Raw genomic sequence first — 20913 nt, forward strand, 5'->3', positions numbered from 1 at the left:
CTCAGAACAAATGAAAGAATCAGATGTTCAGTCATAGGTTAGAATTGTTGTACACGACTATAAACATAGTTTAACATATTTAACATATTTATAAGAATATGTTAACATATTTATAAGAATATGTCTTTTAACATATTTATAAGAATAAAGAAGGAATAAAAAAATCATAAGCATACACTTCTGCAGTAAATATATACCAGGCTAGTTAAACGCACTTTACTGAGATTCCTTAAAACCTTAAACAGTTCTGAGGTGGATCCTACCCTTCCTTTTATAGACAGTTCTCCCTCCTTTCAGATACAGAGTCACTGTATTATTTGGCCAGCGGCACACAGCTAGTTGATCCTGGGCTTTAGTTTTCTAATCTAGCTGGAAACATGAGTTGATGGGGAAGAGACCATCAAAACTGACCTGGCAGACTTCATAAGGATCTAGAAGAATTTCTAGAACTGAAAAATATAATAAGTGAAATAACAAGCTCAATAAAAAGAATAAATAGAAGAGATACAACTGAACCTAGAATTAGCAAATTAAAAGAATGAAAAGATTACCCAAACTGTAGTACAAAGACAAAAAATATGAAAGAGAAGTTAAAACATGTGGAATATAAATAAGGTACATCCCACTGGCTTTCCATTAAGGAGATCACATGGGGACTGAAGGGGAAACAGTATCTGAAGAAATAATGGTTGAATTTTTTAGAAGCAATAAAAGATACAATTCTAATTATGAAAGGGCAAAAACACATTACAAAATAGAAAATACCTACTAAAGTTAAAAGAGCAAAAGGACATCATTAACTTTTCTAATACTTTTCCATGAGATATAAAATAGGTGATTCATGAAAAAAACAAAAAACAAAAACAAAAATGGTTCTAGAACTTCCATTTTCAATGATAATGGCAGAAAAACAAACATGCCAGGTGAATTTTTTTTTTTAATTTCTTTTAAAATACATTATTGTTCTGGCAAGAAAGTATGGAACATTCAGGTGCAAAGAACTAAGAGAAAATGGGAACCTTGAGAGGTGAACTGAACAACACAGGTATGTTCCCTTCGGGGCATACAACGGGACCCTAATTCTGGTGCTCACAGCCCTGCAGGGCGAACAGACAAGGCCCAGGCTAGAAGAATGTCTTTTACAAAACTGGGATCCTGAGGAAGGTGCATGTGGCAGAAAGTGGGAAAGTACGTATGTTCCAGCAACTAACGAAAACCGCAAAATGAAACGAAGGTAAGGGACAGAGGAACGGAGAGTGAAGATCTATGGTAGGAGTCTAAAGAAACATGCATACAGGATCCAGTCACTAGTCATTTCCCTTCCCTTGGCAGGAGGATTCTAAAAACTCCAAGGAGAGGCTTCACCCTGTTTTCTCTTCTCTGTTGTATTTGTCTCAGGCACTTAAGTAATCTTTTAATGTTTTCTTTAACATGAAGCCCTCAAAATGGACGAAAATGTGCACAAACCATTCTTTCAGATCCCCATCACTTAGTAAGTAACTATTAAAAAAAAAAAAACTTTTCTGAAAAAGCCTATAAGTAGCCCAGTGAATCTTCTCTTACCCCCCATGCCCACCGCCATGAGCTCGTGGCAGATTTCTTTCACGCACCTGGCAGCTGTGATCAGTGTCCAATCCATCCCACAGACTCATAAACTGAGCTTTCATCATGGCTGTAGCTTCATGGTCAGAACTTGAACGGTTTCGCAGGAAGGAGTCTATAAGGAAAAAGTCCTCAACCTTAGAAATTAATATTGAATTATTTCCTCTTCCTGTAATTTCAAATCCTTAATCAAAAGGCACCAACTTTGTGTAAGAGTAAAAGAAGAAGGGTTCAACTATGCCTTTTCACACGTAAGTCTGATTTAACAATTCTAGCAAATAACCAGGCAAATTGAAAGGCAATCAACTCTCAATCTTCATTTCTTTCCTAAAAATACTTTCATGCCAACATATTTAAAGAAGTATAGACTCTGGTACTAAGAGGCTTGAAGAATATCAAGTAGTGTCTTAGAGGAGCGTCTGTGTGCTTTGGCCCTAACTTTCCAGGTTATCTGCATCCTATATATTTTTAATTATGGGGTCACATTCTTTTCTTCACATACTTTTCCTGGAAATAAAGAAAAATGACATTGGAAAATGTCAAAACACTACTAAGTGGGAAATGCAGGACAGAAATTGGTTTCAAACACACATGGTAGCATGCATGGGTGTATATGTTCTATAATGTGAAAAAGCCTTTAAAAGTACTCCAAAATGGCTGCCTGGGTGGCTCAGTTGGTTGCAACTGCCTTCAGCTCAGGTCATGGTCCTGGTGTCCAGTCCTGCGTCAGGCGCCCTGCTCAGCAGGGAGTCTGCTTCCACCTCTAATCCCCTCCCCTCTCATGCTCTCTCTCTCTCAAATAAATGGATAGAATCTTACCCCCCAAATAAAGTTCTCCAAAATGCTAATCACTTTAGTTATCTCTCAGAAATAGACTTAGGGACGATTCAAATATTCTCTTGCATTATTTTCTGTCTTCCCAATTATCTAAAAAGAACATGAAATGCTTTTAAAAGGTTGGGGGGGAACACTTTCCTCCTAGAATGAAAAGGCCTGGAAGACAGTACATCTTGTTTTTTCTGTGGTCTGAAATTCTACACCTTTATACTGTTAACTCTTTTCATCTGAGTTTGTTTCCTTGGGTCATTTCTGACATTAGCTAGCATACAGCTTGTTTTTATATAAGAATTCTGTGTTGCCTGAGCAAAATCAAGAGTAGTTTTCCTGGGGTGTCTGGGTGAGCCTGCTTCCCCCTCTCTCTCTGCCTGCTTCTGATCTCTCTCTCTCTGTCAAAAAAAAAAAAAAAAAAAAAAAAAAAAGAATAATTTTCCTATCTTCCAGAGAGCCTGTGGGGTCTAATCACTCACAACCGAATTTTATGATAACTTTATTTCATTTTAGAACTGATGAAATATGGTACAGAACTCGATGATAAAACTGTGGAAATGACTCAAAATTAAGGATAGAGCTGAAGTGGATGTATGTACACACATATATGTATACACCATTATTTTATGCATCAACAAAGCTTTAAATATTGCCAATTAAGTTATAATGCTAAAGAAGAAAAAACTCTGCCAATTATAATATGCTATCCCAATTTCAGTGAGGTTAAAATATAAGGAACAAAATGGTATATTTTAGAATGGATGAAATACCACATTTTCATCCAAAGAGAATTTACTGTATTCATGATCTCTGCTGAAAGAACTTCAACAGATTTTGGTTAAGGAGGAAATTAAATCCAGAAAAGGCAGGTATTCAAGGACCAATAGTGAGCAAACAAGCCATTGAATGTGGGATCTCTGAACAAATACTGCCAGTGCAGAAACCACCACCAGTGTGGAGGCCACAAAGGAGAAGAAAATGTTAGCACGTGAGAGACGAATGGAGTGGTTAGTGTTCGAGAGCTGTACGGTCCCTGCATTACTTGGGAAGAGGGCAGAAATGGTTAGGGTAGACTTTTAAGGCAAGTAAGTATGCTGAATGTTTCACTAAGAGAAAAACAATATGTAACTTCAAAAACTATGGCAGGGAAAAGGAGATACAGTAAAAAAAAAAAGTACACTGGGCTGGTAAATAAGAAGCGCACAGTGATGTAATAGAAGTAAATCTAAATAAATCAGCTATTGGAATAAAGGCAAACTGAACAACTCCTAGTTAAAGCATCTTAGGTTAAAATTTTTTAAAAAATCTAGCTATACCGGGGTGCCTGGGTGGCTCAGTGGGTTAAGCCCCTGCCTTCGGCACAGGTCACAATCTCAGTGTCCTGGGATCAAGCCCCACATGGGGCTCTCTGCTCGGCAGGGAGCCTGCTTCCCTCTCTCTCTGATTCTCTGCCTACTTGTGATCTCTCTCTCTCTCAAATAAATAAACAAAATCTTAAAAAAAAAAATCTAGCTATACATGTGCCTTTGTACAAAATTCACACCCAAACTCCAAAACTGTTGTAATAAAGAGAGAAATACACAAGGCAAAGAAGTAACCAAAGTACTATATACCTGTACCTATTTTTCTCTCTAGAGAAAAATTTTCTATACAGTCTCCCATAATACATATAATGGTATAATTAATTCAAAGCTGTAGCTTTAATTACTTAGCTTTACTATGACTTACCATACCAGGAACAAAAATACTGATGATCCATAAAATACAGAAAAAGTGCACTTATATAAAAGTCATCACATATATGGAAAGATGATCTATTTTATAAGCTGGCTGTCCATATGGAAAAGAAAGAAATTAGATTCCTACTTCACATTATATATTTTAAAAAGAGGAATATTTATGGTGCCAGTGAAGGGATTTGTAAGCCAGACACAAAAAGTATAAATCATAAGGAAAAAAAAAAGGATAAATACAACTGAACATAAATCCTTGTTTAAAAAAAAAAAAAACTATTACAAAGTGAAAACACAAGCCCATCTAGAAAATATTTCCAATCATAATAAAGACATCAACAAATTACCAAGAAAATGCAAATAACCCCAAAGAAAAACTAGCAATTTAAAAGCAAGGAAACCCAACATTTCAAAGATGGCAGTATTTACTAGCAACACAGGGAAACACAAACCAATGATGAGAAAATTCATGTTCTTTAAAGTGACAAAAAAATCAGTGGTAGTGTCTGAAAAAATAAATTTTAGAGAGTCTGTAGGGAAGCTGTATAATGGTGAGAGTGAAAACAGGCATGAGTGAGGTTGAAGACGAACCCATCACATGACCTAATGGCTCAAACTTCCAGAGATCCACCCTGAACAGACCGATCGATACACATAAGTAGACAGGTACGTAATGTCACTGTATGCTGCCCATGTTAGGGAGAAAACAGAAAATTACGATCAAGTAGGGTAATGAACAGATTATGATTCATTCTGTAACATGGAAATTATACAGAACATACAGAGATGTTGGTTACCCCTTTTGTTTTGTTAATTTGACCTAATAAATGTTAAAAACTAAATGTGGTCGAAATACCACCCTTAAGAATGGTGCTTTAGCAATGACCACAGTCACCAAACTGTGGAAAGAGCCAAGATGCCCTTCAACAGACGAATGGATAAAGAAGACATGGTCCATATATACAATGGAATATTATGCCTCCATCAGAAAGGGTGAATACCCAACTTTTGTATCAACATGGACGGGACTGGAAGAGATTATGCTGAGTGAAATAAGTCAAGCAGAAGAGAGTCAATTATCATATGGTTTCACTTACTTGTGGAGCATAAGGAGTAACATGGAGGACATGGGGAGATGGAGAGAAGTGAGCTGGGGGAAATCGGGCGGGGGTGGGAACGAACCATGAGAAACTGTGGACTCTGAGAAATAAACTGAGGGTTTTGGAGGGGAGGGGAGTGGGGGCTGTGGGGTGAACCTGGTGGTGGGTATTACGGAGGGCACCTATTACATGGAGCACTGGGTGTGGTGCGTAAACAATGAATCTTGGAACACTGAAAAAAAAAATTAAAAAATAAAGAATGGTGCTTTAAAATGCTCATATAGAAAAGTCACATACCTATTTCATCTATAAAAATGATGGAAGGCTGTAGCTTTATGGCAAGGGAGAAGACAGCAGCAGCCAGTTTCTGAGATTCTCCATACCATTTATCGGTCAGTGTTGAAGGCTGAAGATTAATAAATCGACAGCCTGCTTCTTTGGCGGTAGCCTTGGCAATCAAAGTTTTACCACAGCCTGGAGGCCCATATAGAAGAACACCTGGAAATAAACACGTTATTTTATTTTTCCTATTTGCTTTAGTTTATTTGATAACCAATATAATATTAATGCTGTCCACACTAAAATTTTCCCTAACATTCACTTGTTATTGTTAACCTTTTCTGAATAGTAGAAAAGGAAAGCGCCACTTTCTCTAAGTTCAGTGTCTGTGATGACACACATTTGGGGTTATAATTATAGCATGCTTATGCCTCCTCCCTTCATGGAAAGATCTAGTTCAGGGTACTAAAGACAATCACTTCGACAACCAAACTCATGCCCCTCAATCAACAGTTGACAAAATTTGGTCTAATACCGCCCACCTTCACAAGCTAACAGCATGATGGTGCATTAACAATAGCCCAGAGAAAACTGAGAACTTCTTCAAAAGACTGTAGCGGAACACTGTTTCGCTGTTATTCAGCAAATTTAAGTTTCAGCCAAAAGGGCATGAGCTTCTTCCCACACAGATAAAGATCTCCTCTTAAAAGGAACAAAAGCTGCTGGTCACTCCTGTTTTATTTTCCAAGGAATAAAACTGTATTATTAACCTAAAGTCTCCACTGATAGCAGTTTGCTGCTTAATACAACTTAAGGTAATTCTTTTAATATGAGAGATCTAGGGGCACCTGGGTGGCTCAGTGGGTTAGGCCGCTGCCTTCGGCTCAGGTCATGATCTCAGGGTCCTGGGATCGAGTCCCACATCGGGCTCTCTGCTCCGCAGGGGGCCTGCTTCCCTTCCTCTCTCTCTGCCTGCTTCTCTGCCTACTTGTGATCTCTGTCTGTCAAATAAATAAATAAAATCTTTAAAAAAAAAAAAATATGAGAGATCTAAATTGGTCAAGGTCTTAAGCATTTTGGGAATCATCACCAACTGTTTTTCAACTAAAATGAGGAAACATTTTTGTAAGTTAATACTAAAATCATGACCATGCACAAGTCTGACTTAAATTTTATTTGCTTAATTCAGAGCTCCTCTACTTTTCTCATATAACTGCATCTAAAAAGACAATATTTACAGGTGGCATGCTGGGGTAAAATGAAGAGGCTTTGGAGATTTCTGAAGCATTCTTATTATATAATAAAAATAAAATATAAGATATAAGAAAAGTAGATATTTTGTATTAAAATCCCATCCTGCCCCAATTCTCATTTTTTTTTAAAAAATGAGAAACTTGAGCTCGATTCCACAAGAAAACTAACAACCTTTTTCACATCAAACTCTTCAAAATAATGTCCAAACTTTTCTTCCAGTACAATTTTTCCAGTGGTCTTAATAATTCCTTTAAGATTCAACTAAGCCAAGTTTAATCATCCTAAAGTTTTCTGAAGCTATTTTAGAATTTAAATCAGTAACTTTTGCCAGAACACGTTAATATTTCCATGCAGTCCTTTAATGTTTTTAATTAAGTTCATTTAGGTATAAAGAATTTAACTAAGTCAGTTATAACTTGAACCCTCTACGGACACTGTTCTTCTGGATGGAACATGTGAATACAGAACATAGTTGTCATTTAATTCAAATCAAACTGAAAACATATGGGATGACTGCAGAAGCTTGGAATTATTATTACATTTGTTATTTTGATCAGATAATTTAATATGGAATGCAGATCTACGAGCCAATTTTTATATGCCTATTATTTGAATCTTGGGGTTTTTTTGAACCATCTATTGAGCAAAAGTCCTCATATCTTGTTGATTTTGCAGCTACACTGTCACTTTACAAACATAGGCAAGTATTCTTAGAGTGTCCTCTTTGTTTCACAGTATCCACTTATCACTTGGAATATTTTATTCCTAATAGTTTAGTTCTGGCACTTCTGCAGGATTAAGTTTTTCCCATAATCGCTCTTCAAGGATTGTAATTAGGGTTATTAAGCAGGTTTTTTAAAAACTTTATTTATTTGATAGAGAGAGATCACAAGTAGGCAGAGGCAGACAGAGAGAGGGAAGCAGGCTCCCTGCTGAGCAGAGAGCCCGATGTGGAACTCGATCTCAGGACCCTGAGATCATGACCTGAGCCGAAGGCAGAGGACCTAACCCACTGAGCCATCCAGGCTCCCCTAAGCAGTTTTTTTTAATGTCTGGAGATTTATTGTGTAATGAAAGCTTTGGGATTTCATCATCTGCTGGAGGACAGCGATATGACAGCTGAGGTAGCGGGGCTGGAGGGGGCAGTCACTGGTCACTTCCTGACGTGGGTGGTAGTTATGTGTTACCTGAATTTTATTAAGATTTTTATTTATTACCTGACACAAAGACACAGTGAGAAGGAGAACACAAACAGTGGAGGGAAAGGGGAGGAGGGAGACACAGGCTACCCACTGAGCGGGGAGCCCGATGCTGGGCTCAATCCCAGGACACCAGGATCATGAGCAGACACTTAAAGACTGAGCCACCCAGGCACCCCATGTGTTAGCTTTATAATTATCCATTCAACTGCTTTATCCCCATTTCTGTATGTATGCTGCTTCGCCAAGATTCATGTTGTTTCATCTGGCACATTATTAAAGAATCGAGCAACAGTATTTAAAAAGTGGCACCTCTTCTGTATCTTTTGTTCATGTTTATGAAGAGTGATCATCCGTGAATGGTCCTGCAAATGAATGTGAGGCATTTGGCTTCAATTATTAGTTTTGCAACCCTTCAACTAGTTTTTCTGTTGCTTTAGTTTTTCTGAGTCTGATACTTTTACAACGATTTTCCATAAAACAAAAAACTGTGCTTGTTACTTCGTGCTTTGCAGAGGCTACAAAACTCAAACCTCTCTTTAATATGGATGTTTAGGTAAGGGCTTTACTTCATAAACACCACACAAAAATAAAATATTCAGGGTGAGGAAGAAAAGAATTAGGACAAAAGATCCAAATTTGAAATAATTCTCATTAGTGACAAATACCTTACTAGTAACCAACTTTTTTCTTTTTCGAGATACTTTATTGACTTCTGAGCTTTAATAAAAAATTTGTTCAAAAGGTGGAAAAATAAGTATCTGTAAAAACTACATCTATTTAAATTCAAAGTACTCAAGGAAGTGGAGGGAGGAAAGGAGGGTTTTACAGCCTCAAAAAAATCACTTTTCAAAATAAATTTTTCTAAGTTATCTACATTTTCATGATCCATTGAAGAGGAACATGGTAAAATTCACAAACATAAAACTTTTGTGTCAAAATGATTATGGAAGTTAAGAGTTTATAGAACTGTATAGTATTCAGATAGAATTTTAATTGTAAATTTTGGAATAACAAAGGGTTATTTTTTAATACAACCATTAATATTTTATGACATGTTCTTGTGACCATTTATTGGCCTGACAGCTCAAACGTTATACCTTTATGTGACTGTATGAGTTCATGTGCTAGTATGTATGTCATTATCAAATTACCCTTGTGTATTCTTTGAGGCAGTGATGACTTCTGGCTTAGATAGCAATGAACTGTCTAGGGATAACATAAAATTGGCAATAAAGCAATGTTTCTAACCTAGGTAACCTATTTCCAGTTCAAAAATGGAACAAGTTACGGTATGCAACTGATTTTATGCTCCGCTTCTGTATACGAATATCCAATTTATGTTCCGTGTCAAAAAGTCAGTCAATGGTTTTTCAGACTTCTGTTCCTGATTTAAAAAAAAAACTTTCCAAAAATGCAAGGCTGAGAAGGCTCAAACAGTGTAACTTTGGATTACATAATCAAGAAATACTTGTGTAACTTACAAAAATTTGAAATACTCATAGAAACTACCTCTAGTTTTGGATAATGGTTTCCAATTAGCAACAGATTTAAATATAACACTGAAGTATCTCATAATTTGGTATTTACTGTGCCAAGTCCAGCTAGTGAAGTCACTCGTTTACCTGGGCTAAGAGCTCGCTGATGAGGAAAGGGGCTTTCTCTAATAGCATATGAAACACAACTCATTTTTCTAAAATCACTAGTTTTGTGAAACTGAGACATGAAAAATTATAAAAGTTATTTCTTGTTCAGACTACCAATGATCTGGAAAAGGGTAGTAAAGAATGTAACTGAATAATTAAACTTTTACTTTACTCTTCTGATCTGGGCTCAGATAAATCAATTGCATTTTCTTTGGGGGAAAAATTTTAAAAAATGTATTAAACTAAATGCTTTTTATTGGGGGGGGGAGAGCTTTGTTGTTTTAAAAAATAAAAAGAAATACCCAATAAACAGTTTTGTTATTTTAGTTAATGAAAAGAACATGTCATTTTTGGTGGTAACTGTTATCATCCTCTATTTACCAAAAGCAAAAGTTACCTATTTCATGAAAATGTACAGATATCGGCCATAATTACTTTTGAAATATAATTTAACGCACTTTTTGATATTAAGAGCAAAACTAGTAAGATTATAGGAAACTATAACTTACTCATAATGCTATTTTGATACTTCTATAGATCCTATTTTTTTAAGTGTGTGTCTAATAATTTGATTTCAGCCTCGACTAGCAACAGAAAAGCAAACCTGTGCAGTGCTGGGCATAGAATGAAGAGCAGTTGGAAATCAAGCTCTGCTGTGGCATCTGTATCTGAAAGCTGTGGTAAACATATCTCCATTCATCTGCCAATTATCTCCTAGGCTGCATCACCTGAATCATCTTTAACACTTAAACATGATTAATATTTCAATGGACACAGAAAAAAGTACTACATTTAAGGATGGAGCTACAAACATTTCTTTTTTTTTTTTTTTTTAAATAAGCATTTCCAATTCTTGAGTTCCAGGACTTTCAAAGTGATTACTAGTAACTAAGAATAAAGAAGTTTCCCTTAAAAATAAGTAGTATTTATTTATTAAAATATTTTATTTATTAATTTGACAGAGCACAAGAAGGCAGAGAGGCAGGCAGAGAGAGAGAGAGAGAGAGAGAGAGAGAAAGAAGCAGGCTCCCTGCTGAACAGGAAGCCCGATGTGGGGCTCGATCCCAAGACCCTGGGATCATGACCCGAGTGGAAGGCAGAGGCTTTAACCCACTGAGCCACCCAGGCGCCCAAATAAGTAGTATTTAATTCCTAGTTCATCTGTACTTCGATATTTACTCTAAAACTCCACTGCAATTAAGATTACTAAGATTAAGATTAAGATTAAAACAATTAACATTACTAAGATTAAGATTACTAAGATTACTAAGAGAAAAAAAAATCACTAAATTGTGAAACAATAAAAAGAAGTCTTACTTTGAAAACAGAAGAACCTGTATCACGACCTGAATTTTTTTAACCTCAATTTCCCAAATTTTTATTTACTTGAAAGTAGTAAAAATGACTGAAATAAAGGGGTTGTTCTGACATGTAATTACAGGGAAAAAATTTTATTGAAATTTGGAAAGCTGAAGAACGAGCAATTATTTTAAAACTATTTATAAAACTGCACACTAGATCTCAGTTTTCTCTTGAAAATCCACCCTCCATAATACCAGTTCTATAATGGCAGAAAGTTTCAATGTTTCCTACATTTTTAATACTTTAGCAAATATAATCTTGTACTATACCCTTTGGAGGCTGCAGAAGCCTGGAATTTTCAAACAAATGCTTCTTTTTGATGGGTAAGATGACAGTGTCTTTCAGATCCGTAATGACATCATCTAAACCTGCTATATCACTCCAAGTAACCTGGGGAAAGGTAAGGTTGACATGGATTTTACAACTTAAGTACACTCCATGAAGTAAAAAAAATCCCCCCCAAATGGTAAACCCTAATCTGATAAATATACATAAATAATAAAAGATTAACATATAATGTGAGTAAAGACTTTTCAGAGCAGTAATTAAATTGCTAAACAACTAGGAAATTACAAAAAGGAACTTAATAGTCAACTATCTACTATTTTTAAAAAAGGGGGGGGAGCACCAGGCCCACTGCTCAGAATTCTACATAGATCTAATAAACTGAATTCACTCCACTTACGAGGAGACACTCTGCCAAGAAAACCCAGAACCAACTCAGACAGTTAAGTCAGTGCTGGGTGATGGGGAAGAGCTTACCAGGAGTACCCCTAATTCATACAGGATACTGTCAAATATAACAGGAATAGATTTTAGAAATAAAGTCACACAAAACTGGAATTTTGAATTTTATTAATCTAAAGTAAAACTGTGCCCAAACTTCTGTCTTTATAAATAGTAAACAGGAGATAAATATTTTCAAAATAAACACAGCGTGTATATTTTAAAGCCTTCTGACTCAACTTAAAAAATCTGGGGTATGAGGGGTAGAGGGGAGAATTAACTAACTAAAAAAGACCTAAGTAAAAAACATCAACCTAGCTCTAACCTGACAGAGTAAAGGGACTGCAGAAAGGGTGAGTCAGAAGCAGTATTACCAATGATTTACTTCCCCTACAACTTAAAAAAAAAAAAAAAAAAAAGTGAAAAGCCATAGCCAAATCTGAAACAAATCATCACCTACTTCCACTGTAGCTACAACAAAAAACAGAGTCTATTGATACAGAGTTACTCAAAAGTGAAAGCAGGTAGGGCCTAGAAAGTTTCACTGTAAATCTATAGATCAAATTCAAATGGAGGATTTCTTCCGGGGACTTCTATTTCTCCATGCACATGGATACTAAAAGACATTATAGACTTAGACTTTTCTTTTTCCAGATTTAGAGATAGGAATATCGTATGTATTCTATTTATTTATATCTGTTGTACAAAATTCATTTACGTTTGTTATAAAATACACTGAATTTTAGAATTTATAAATTACACTAATCTGATGTTCAAATCATCCTTTTGAAGTAAGTGGAATAGGCATCACAGGGTCCTTGGATTATACAGGAGGGAACTGACACTCAGAGAGGAAATAATTTGCCAAGGCCATGAACAGAAAAACTGGAATTCAGAATCTTGTGTTGGCTACCATACGTTATCATGAAAATCTACACTTAGACTCCAAAATCAAATATCCACATAACTTATATGCCACAAAAGGTGAATTAAAGTACAAGTTTATCTAAACAAGTGTATGCCAAAAAAAATTAACGCAGCAGGCTCCAGACTGTTGTCCATAGAAAGGCCTGCCTGCAAGGAGGGCCCGGGCTGGAGTATGGGAACTCAGATTTCGGGAGAATTCCTACCACTCCCCAATAAGAACACCTCACTGTGCCTCAACTTTTGTGCAAACAAAATTGTTTACAGTGGATATCTGTCTTCCCTCTGGAAGTCTGGAATTTGGGGAGATGTTAGGAAGTATAGTCTACATGACTAGTCCCAGTTAAAACCGTGGGCACTAATAAGTATCTAGGGAGCCTCCCTGGTGGAGGGCACTTTACATGTGTTCTCACAACTTGTTGCTGAAGGAGTGTGACTTCATTCACAGCGGAAGACTCCTGGAAGCCTGTGCCTAATTTCCTCCAGATTTCATCCCAAGCCCCTCTTTTCTTGCTGATTTTGTCCTGTATCCATTTGTTGTATGAAATCGTACCTATGAGCACAAAGCTATGCGGACTCCTGTGATTCCTCCTAAACAATCATCAAACCTGGTCATTGTCAGGACCCCTGACACAAAAATCTAGACCAAAAAAATCTGAAATAAGATTAAAGATACGTACATGCATGTTAAGAGGGTCTACTAGATGAGCAGCAATACTCATTTCATATTCTGAAAGCTTCACATTTTTCACACCAATCTGTTTCATTAATTTTTCTGCCTAAAACGAAAAAAACAAGCAACTTCCTTTAGTTTGATATTTAGGTACTGGAACTCCAAAGGAGATGATTTGTGAAGTCTAAAGAGTGATGAACAGACATACAAGAATTTTCCAGGGAAATTCTAAGCCCCTTGATCTCATCTTTCCCCAGTGTAAATCCTCAGGTAGATTTGAGTATCCAACTCCATAGAAATCAGAGGAATTTAAACCAGCTCCTAGGAAGTGGAAAATACAGGGCACATGACTGAAGAGATACATGGAGGGCCTTCCATTGCTCCAATGAGACTCCATGGTCCAATATGATGTCTTTCCTAGTAGGGTTATCATGACAGGTGGAGATGAAACCTCAAAATGAAAGACAGGGGAGTTAAATGTATCAAAAAACTGACAAATGAAGTTTCTTTCCTTGAAACAGGTTTCTGAAAACAGGTGCCTAACTTCAAATTACCCATATATTGACACCAGATGCCCCTATCTATCAAATCTCAAATTGTTCTGAGAAGCTGTCCTTTTTAGTTAAAGCCAATTCCTGGGACTAGGCAACCAAAGATAGTAAAAATACTACTAAATTAGAAATATACTTACATTTATTTTTAGAACTGGGCAAAACTAGCTTTAAACCTTTGAGCTTTACCAACACATTAAAGCTTTTGATTAAATTTTTAAATAAATGGTTATAAACATTTACTGAGCATGCTGAGTATTATGCCAAAATACTGAAAATAGATTAACTCACTGAATCCCCCGAGCAAGCTTATGAGGTAGGTACAATACACATGCAGGTGACCCAACTCCAGGGACCATCCTCTAACCCACATGACCTTACTGTCCCCAATTATAAGACAGGAGTCTGTGACCACTAAGGAGTCTTCAAAAATCTCTAGAAAACACACTCAAATTTCAATTAAGTGAGCATATTTAGAAATAAAGACTGAATTTTTTTGTTGTTCCATTTTCCTAAAATACTTTAAAAAAAATCATATCGTATTCTTTATTTATTTTATGTATTTTTAAGTAGGCCCCATGCCTAACGTGGGGCTTGAACTCATGACCCTGAGTTCAAGAGGTGCATACTCCACCAACTGAGCCAACCAGGCACCCCCTAAAATACTTTGATTCTATAAGATCTTGTTCTTGTCAGGGAGTATTCCTGCGTCAGATGAAATTCATATCACACAGCAGTATAGTCAGAGATTCGTTGGAGGATTAGGATAAGTGTGAGTAAATTAGGATAAATCATATGATTGTAACGTAGCATTTTTTCAAAAGTGCTATGAACCACACTGTTTTTCCTCTTTAGCTCTCCCCTGTAAAATTACTAAAGAAATGGATAAAGTAACCCTTCCAAGGTTTTTGAATCTCTTCCTTATTAATATATATCTTCTCTTTGGCTGACTTAAAATCTTTCATGCGTCAGCTATGAAAGGTATCCTATTTTAGAATCTGTAATAACATCAATTTACACTTCTTTTTCATTCTGCTTTTATAAATGTGAAGCCATCCCACATGTGTTCTTTCTAGGCAATGCAGTAAACACTGATTTTTCAGCCAGGGGTGATTTTGCCCCTCAGGGGACATACTTTTGGCCATCACAACCTGGGGGGACAGGGTGCGACTGGTATCTAGTCAGAAGAGACAAGGATGCTGCTGAGCGTTCTTAAAGGCAAAGAACAGCCTGCCCCTCCCCAATTATCTGGCCCCAAATGTCAGCATTGCTGAGTTAAGAAACCCTGCTTTTTTTCCCCATTAGCTATTTGCTCTTAAAATTTTACTCTAGGCCACAACTGCCCCTTGCTTTAAATACTAACAACCTTTATTTATATCTGGGATTTCCTAAACAAGTATAGAGCTAGAAAATGCTTCGGTAAAATTTACCTAAAATCTTTTCCCCACAAAAGCAGTCCCATTTAACAATACCTTCAAGTTGCATTAACAACACTGACAGCAAAAAGAAATTAATGCTTACTGGGCAAAATTCATTTTCTTTTTCTTTATTTTTCCTTTTCTTTTCTTTCTTTCTTTTTTTTAACAATCAGCCCTTAAAATCATCCTGAGAAGTAGCTATTACTATGCTTATTTCTAGGTGAGAAACCTAAGGGTCAAAGAAATTAGGAGAGCTGCCAAGATTATGAGCTAGAAATTGGCATTTCCAGAGTTCAAACCCTGATCTAATTCCAGAGCTCATGTTCTGCTGAAACACCAATCCTCATTTGGGAAAGAACATGGTTAACAAATAAAAAGAAAGGACCCCAAAACACATCATAACAATTCCAAACTGTTCCAGAAGTTATCCAACTGTTTCTAGCTTTGACAGCTTTAACTGAGTGAGCCTCTATTTAAAAAATGTTTTACCAAGAACAAAATTATGATTATACACTCTAAAAAAAGCTTACATTCATGCACTGCTTTATCATTTACAACTCAATAACAATTATATTTTCCAGTTAGCCAACTTTTGTTTGGTTTTTAAAGTGAGTCTCTCCAAGTAGTTGTTACTCTGTGGAGGAAAAATGGTGGGCTGGGCAGGGGGCAGGGGGTCAGAGGTAGGAGGGAAACTTAGTTTTTACTGTACACTCATTTTTTTAACTGTTTCATTGTATTTTTTATCCTTCCACTCTATTTTATTTTTTTCCCAAGTAAAGTATTTGTAACAAGATTAAGAAGTAGGGTAGGAAAGAGTGAACTAGTATTTTTGTCTAAAATGGGAAAAGAGGGGATGCGAGAAAAAGAGTAACAAAAAAGAAACATTTTGTTCAATTTTTGAAAGATTCATAACATTTGTTGTTATTTTGGTAGAAGAATTTTAGAAAGTTAGAGATAGCATTAAGAAGTTAAGGGTGAAAAACCAGAGGTGAACTGTAATTAAACTTAAGGCTTTTTTTTTAACAGACGTCATAGCTAACAGACTCTTAAGTGTGGACAGAGGAAATCATGGCTACAAAGCTCAAAAATACACTGAAATAGGAAACACCAAAGAATTTGAGTAATTAGCTCTATATATTTGATATAATCTCTTATAAACTCATATTAAAATTCTTGAAAACACCCTTTACAAGAGGACCCAAGTCATCTTCCCTTTCAGTGCACATGTATCTCTTCTGGTTTTACTGGGTGTATTTTGGAAGCTACAGGATCCCATGGCTTTCTACTATCGTGCCCTTCCACTGTCCCGGGCATACAGCACAATGCTGCACACAGTTTTCTCTCCTCCAGGTTCCCTCTCTGCGGGCTCCTCTTTCCCCATCACTTCTACCCATTCCGTGGCCAATCAGGCAACACTAACCGTGTATTCCTTACTGACTTCCTGTCTCAAGTGACTTCAGATTTTCAGGCCTCAGATTCAGTGCCAGTAAACCATAGTTGCAAAAGCTACCCTGATCCTGGGGTCAGCAAACGTCAGCTCGTTCCAGCGTTAACTGGCATTCAGTGCCGGCCACTCTCAAAAATACTTGGCAGCTAACAGTTCGTGATTTTTTTTGAAAGGTCTCAGTGTGTATCTCTTCATAAAATACTTTGGCTAATTTACTTCTCTCAAAATAACTAAAAGATTTGAAGACTAAAGTGTCATGACAGGACTAAAAATATGACATTAACTTCACTAAGGTCACAGTATATGACCTTCATAAGTAGGAAGAATTCTCAGTAGTCATCTTTGCTGGCCTTTGACAATTAATCTAAAATCTCAGAAATATTCTAGGTCTAATTAGTATGCTAACCCAAATACTGTATTTATTAATACTCAGAACAGGTCAAGCATTAACTTATTCATCCTGTGCTTGAAAGCTCTTCAGAGAGCTTACCTAGACACTCCATTTTTCTCTAGCCCAATGAACCCAACCCACCCTTTCATTAGACATACCCAGCAGAACTCTTCTACTACATCTAAATACAGCCCAGAAAATCCCCAACCCTGTGTAACACCCTGCAGAAACCATCTCCTCTCTCCTGACTGACAGCCTACATTTCATCAAGCTGGCAAGTTTTCCGGGCTTCAGGCTAGAAACTGTTTACAAATATTCTAATTCAAACATTAAGACTACTTCTAGGTTACTGTTCCTGATTTGAATACATGGACATCATTGTTTACCTTTCTTTTATCTGACCACTGCACTGCCTTTAAATTCACATGAGGTCCGCTGATTATTGGTAGTCTCAAAACGTTATCTCAGCTTCTATATTCAGTGTTCTGCCTTTATGACCATGGAAGTCATAGTTTCCTCCTCACCCATAGTCACACATGATCTTTACCTTCAATGTATACCCTTAATTCTTTAATTCCCTTCTATACTCCCAGTTAATTATCCCCCATCTGGCAATATCTGACTTCCTAAATGGCCTGGACCACAGCTCATCATTTCAACAATGTGTTCTGCTAAATCTTAGAACCCTAAGGTTCTCAGGGACTTGTACCAGTCAGCCTTATCCTCAATGCTGACTCCGTACCACCATTCAGTTTATCTGCTACCAAGATACTGAGAAATGCTTGGAGAAGTTAATAGAAACAACTAAATTCCCAATACCATCATGCTTCCTTCAACTATGCCCTAATGTTCATAATCCACAATGATTTATCTCATTAAACCCTGATCACATACTTACCTCAGCAGGACCTAACCCTCCAATTCTCCTTCCCATTCAGTTATAACATCTTCCCACTTCACTGAGAGTAAATTAATTATTAACCTTAAAATGTTCCTTTTTTTTTTTTTAGATTATTTATTTATTTATTTATTTGAGAGATAATGAGAGTAGAGAGGTCAGCAGGAGAAGCAGACTCCCCACCGAGCAAGGAGCCTGATGCGGGACTCGATCCCAGGACTCTAGGATCATGACCTGAGCCGAAGGTGGTTGCTTAACCAACTGAGCCACCCAGGCGCCCTAACCTTAGAATGTTCTTAAACTACTAATCCCAACCCCTCTGGGACCTACACCTCCATCCTCTTTGGCAGCAGCTCTCTACTTCCTCCTCTTCCACTAGTCTTTTCCCTCTTCATCTTCAACTTTCTGCTAGCAAACTCTGGAATAACCACCTTTTTAAATTCACATTGTACTTGCTGTCCCCAGTGAATGGAAATGCTCTGATTTTGCTAAATTTATGGATCACTTTCTTTGATTGAATTCTTTATGTCCTCCTTTTCTCCTGGATCGTTCTCTAACACAGCATTTACAACTAATTCTCTTGGGGCCCCTGGCTGGCTCAGTTGGTAGAGCATACAACTCTTGATCTCGGGGTTGTGAGTTTAAGCCCCATGTTGGGTGCAGAAATTACTTAAAAAAAAATAAAAATCTTAAAAAAAAAATCTCTACAACTAATTCTCTTTTGCAACCTTCTCTTCCTTTGGTTTTGACGACTTGACACAAATGATTTTCCAGATAGTGGGAGAGAAAAAGTGAAGAGGGGCTTTTAATTTTATTTTTATTTTTTTATAAACATATAATGTATTTCTAGCCCCAAGGGTACAGGTCTGTGAATTGCCAGGTTTAAACACTTCACAGCACTCACCACAGCACATACCCTCCCCAATGTCAATAACCCCACCACCCTCTCCCTACCCCCTCCCCCCGGCCATGCTCAGTTTGTTTTGTGACATTAAGAGTCGAAGAGGGGCTTTTAAAAATTATATTCAACACCCACCAATTTCCCCTAATTCTTATTTCAGAATGTAGGCCTTCCAGTTGAAATTTACTGCCATAATGAATGAATACTACAGCCTGCAGTGTTTTGTACACTTCACGCGTGTTCAGGTGGGAAAGACTAGTACCAATACCTTATTATTTTTTTTCCCTATTCTTCTGGCCTTTTTTGGGGTGCTTTTATTAATAATTGGGTAGATTTTTAAAAAAGGTTATCTTTAAAATATACAGATGAGGTAAAAAGAACCACAAAACACGTTCTCAGTAAATAGTTATATGAATAAATTCAAGTTGTTAATCCAAGAAAGAGATTACTGTAAATGGTATCAAGTAAAAATCAAAATTTATTCCCTCTCACATAGAACCAATTGTCCAATTACCATTTATTGAAAAGTCTATCCTTTCTCCAATAATTAAAAAAAGCAGAGCCAATTCTATAATACATCAGGTTTCCAAAGTATGCCTAAGTCTATTTCTGCAGTCTATCCTGCTAAATTTGCCAATCCATCCCTGTGCCAATAGCATACTGTTTCAGTAACTATAGCTTTATAATACATTTTGATATAAATTAAGGCAAATACTCCCTCCCCAATACACATCTTTTTTTTTTTTTTTTTTTTAAAGATTTTATTTATTCACAAGTAGATGGAGAGGCAGGCAGAGAGAGAGAGAGAGGGAAGCAGGCTCCCTGCTGAGCAGAGAGCCCGATGTGGGACTCGATCCCAGGACTCTGAGGTCATGACCTGAGCCGAAGGCAGCGGCTTAACCCACTGAGCCACCCAGGCGCGCCCAAATGTCTTGTTTTTCAAGAGTATCTTGCCTACACATAAATTTAAATTCTTCCATAAAAATTTTAGGGAAAAAATTTAAAAAACCTGTCAATATTTTTTATTGGCATTGAATTAAGCACAGCATCAATAGTTTCATAATTTTCATTAAAAATTTGTTGCACAACTTGTTTGTCAGTGACTGTAAATGTTTGATACTACTATAAACAGTACCTTTATTTAAAGTTGCCTTTTCAAAGTGTGACGGGTATGCAGAAACAGCTGATTTCTGTACACTGATTTTATATGCAGCAGCCCTTAAACTTAACCTTATTAACCCCAACATATCAGCTACAGACTTTGCTTCCTATGTAGATTATCATATTATCTGTGTATAATGACTGTTTAATTTCTTTTCCAATCCTTCTACCTCTTATCTTTCTTGATTTATGCAACATTAACAGTAAAATGCTGAACAGAAGCGATGACAAGACTCCCGTGACTTGCTCCTAATCATAAAGGAAATGCTTTAAATTTTTTACCATGAAGTATGTTTCCTACAGTAAATTCATTTTATCAGGCTAAAGACATTATCTTCTTTTTAAAAAAAATTTTTTTAATTAACATATAATGTATTATTTGCCCCAGGGGTACAGTCTGTGAATCATTAGGGTTACGTACTTCACAGCTCTCACCATAACACATACCCTCCCCATGTCCATAACCCAATCACCCTCTCTCTACCCCCTTCCCCCGGCAACCTGCAGTTTGTTTTGTGAGATTAAGAGTCTCATGGTTTGTCTCCCTCCAGATCCCATCTTGTTTCATTTTTTCCTTCCCTACCCCCCAAACCCACCACGTTGCCTCTCAAATTCCTCATATCAGGGAGATCATATAATTGTCTTTTTTTTTAAGATTTTATTTATTTATTTGACAGACAGAGATCACAAGTAGGCAGAGAGACAGGCAGAAAGAGAGGAAGGGAAGCAGGCTCCCAGCCAAGCAGAGAGCCTGATGAGGGGCTCGATCCCAGGATCCTGGGATCATGACCTGAGCTGAAGGCAGAGGTTTTAACCCACT

The 20913-nt window shown here is 36.9% G+C and overlaps 1 protein-coding gene across 1 annotated transcript in view; it reads right to left on the reverse strand.

Moving 5' to 3' along the window:
- The window catches only part of ATAD1 (ATPase family AAA domain containing 1), a 45058-nt gene that overhangs the window by 14945 nt on the left and 9200 nt on the right, over positions 1–20913 (reverse strand). The window contains exons 3-6 of the mRNA XM_059170268.1: positions 13334–13432; positions 11273–11393; positions 5561–5761; positions 1611–1717 (exon numbers count right to left, since the gene is read on the reverse strand). Coding sequence (XP_059026251.1) covers positions 1611–1717; positions 5561–5761; positions 11273–11393; positions 13334–13432 — 528 coding nt within the window. The remainder of the gene's footprint in view (positions 1–1610; positions 1718–5560; positions 5762–11272; positions 11394–13333; positions 13433–20913) is intronic.

This window comes from Mustela lutreola, chromosome 4, assembly GCF_030435805.1.
Source record: "Mustela lutreola isolate mMusLut2 chromosome 4, mMusLut2.pri, whole genome shotgun sequence".
NCBI lineage: Eukaryota > Metazoa > Chordata > Mammalia > Carnivora > Mustelidae > Mustela > Mustela lutreola.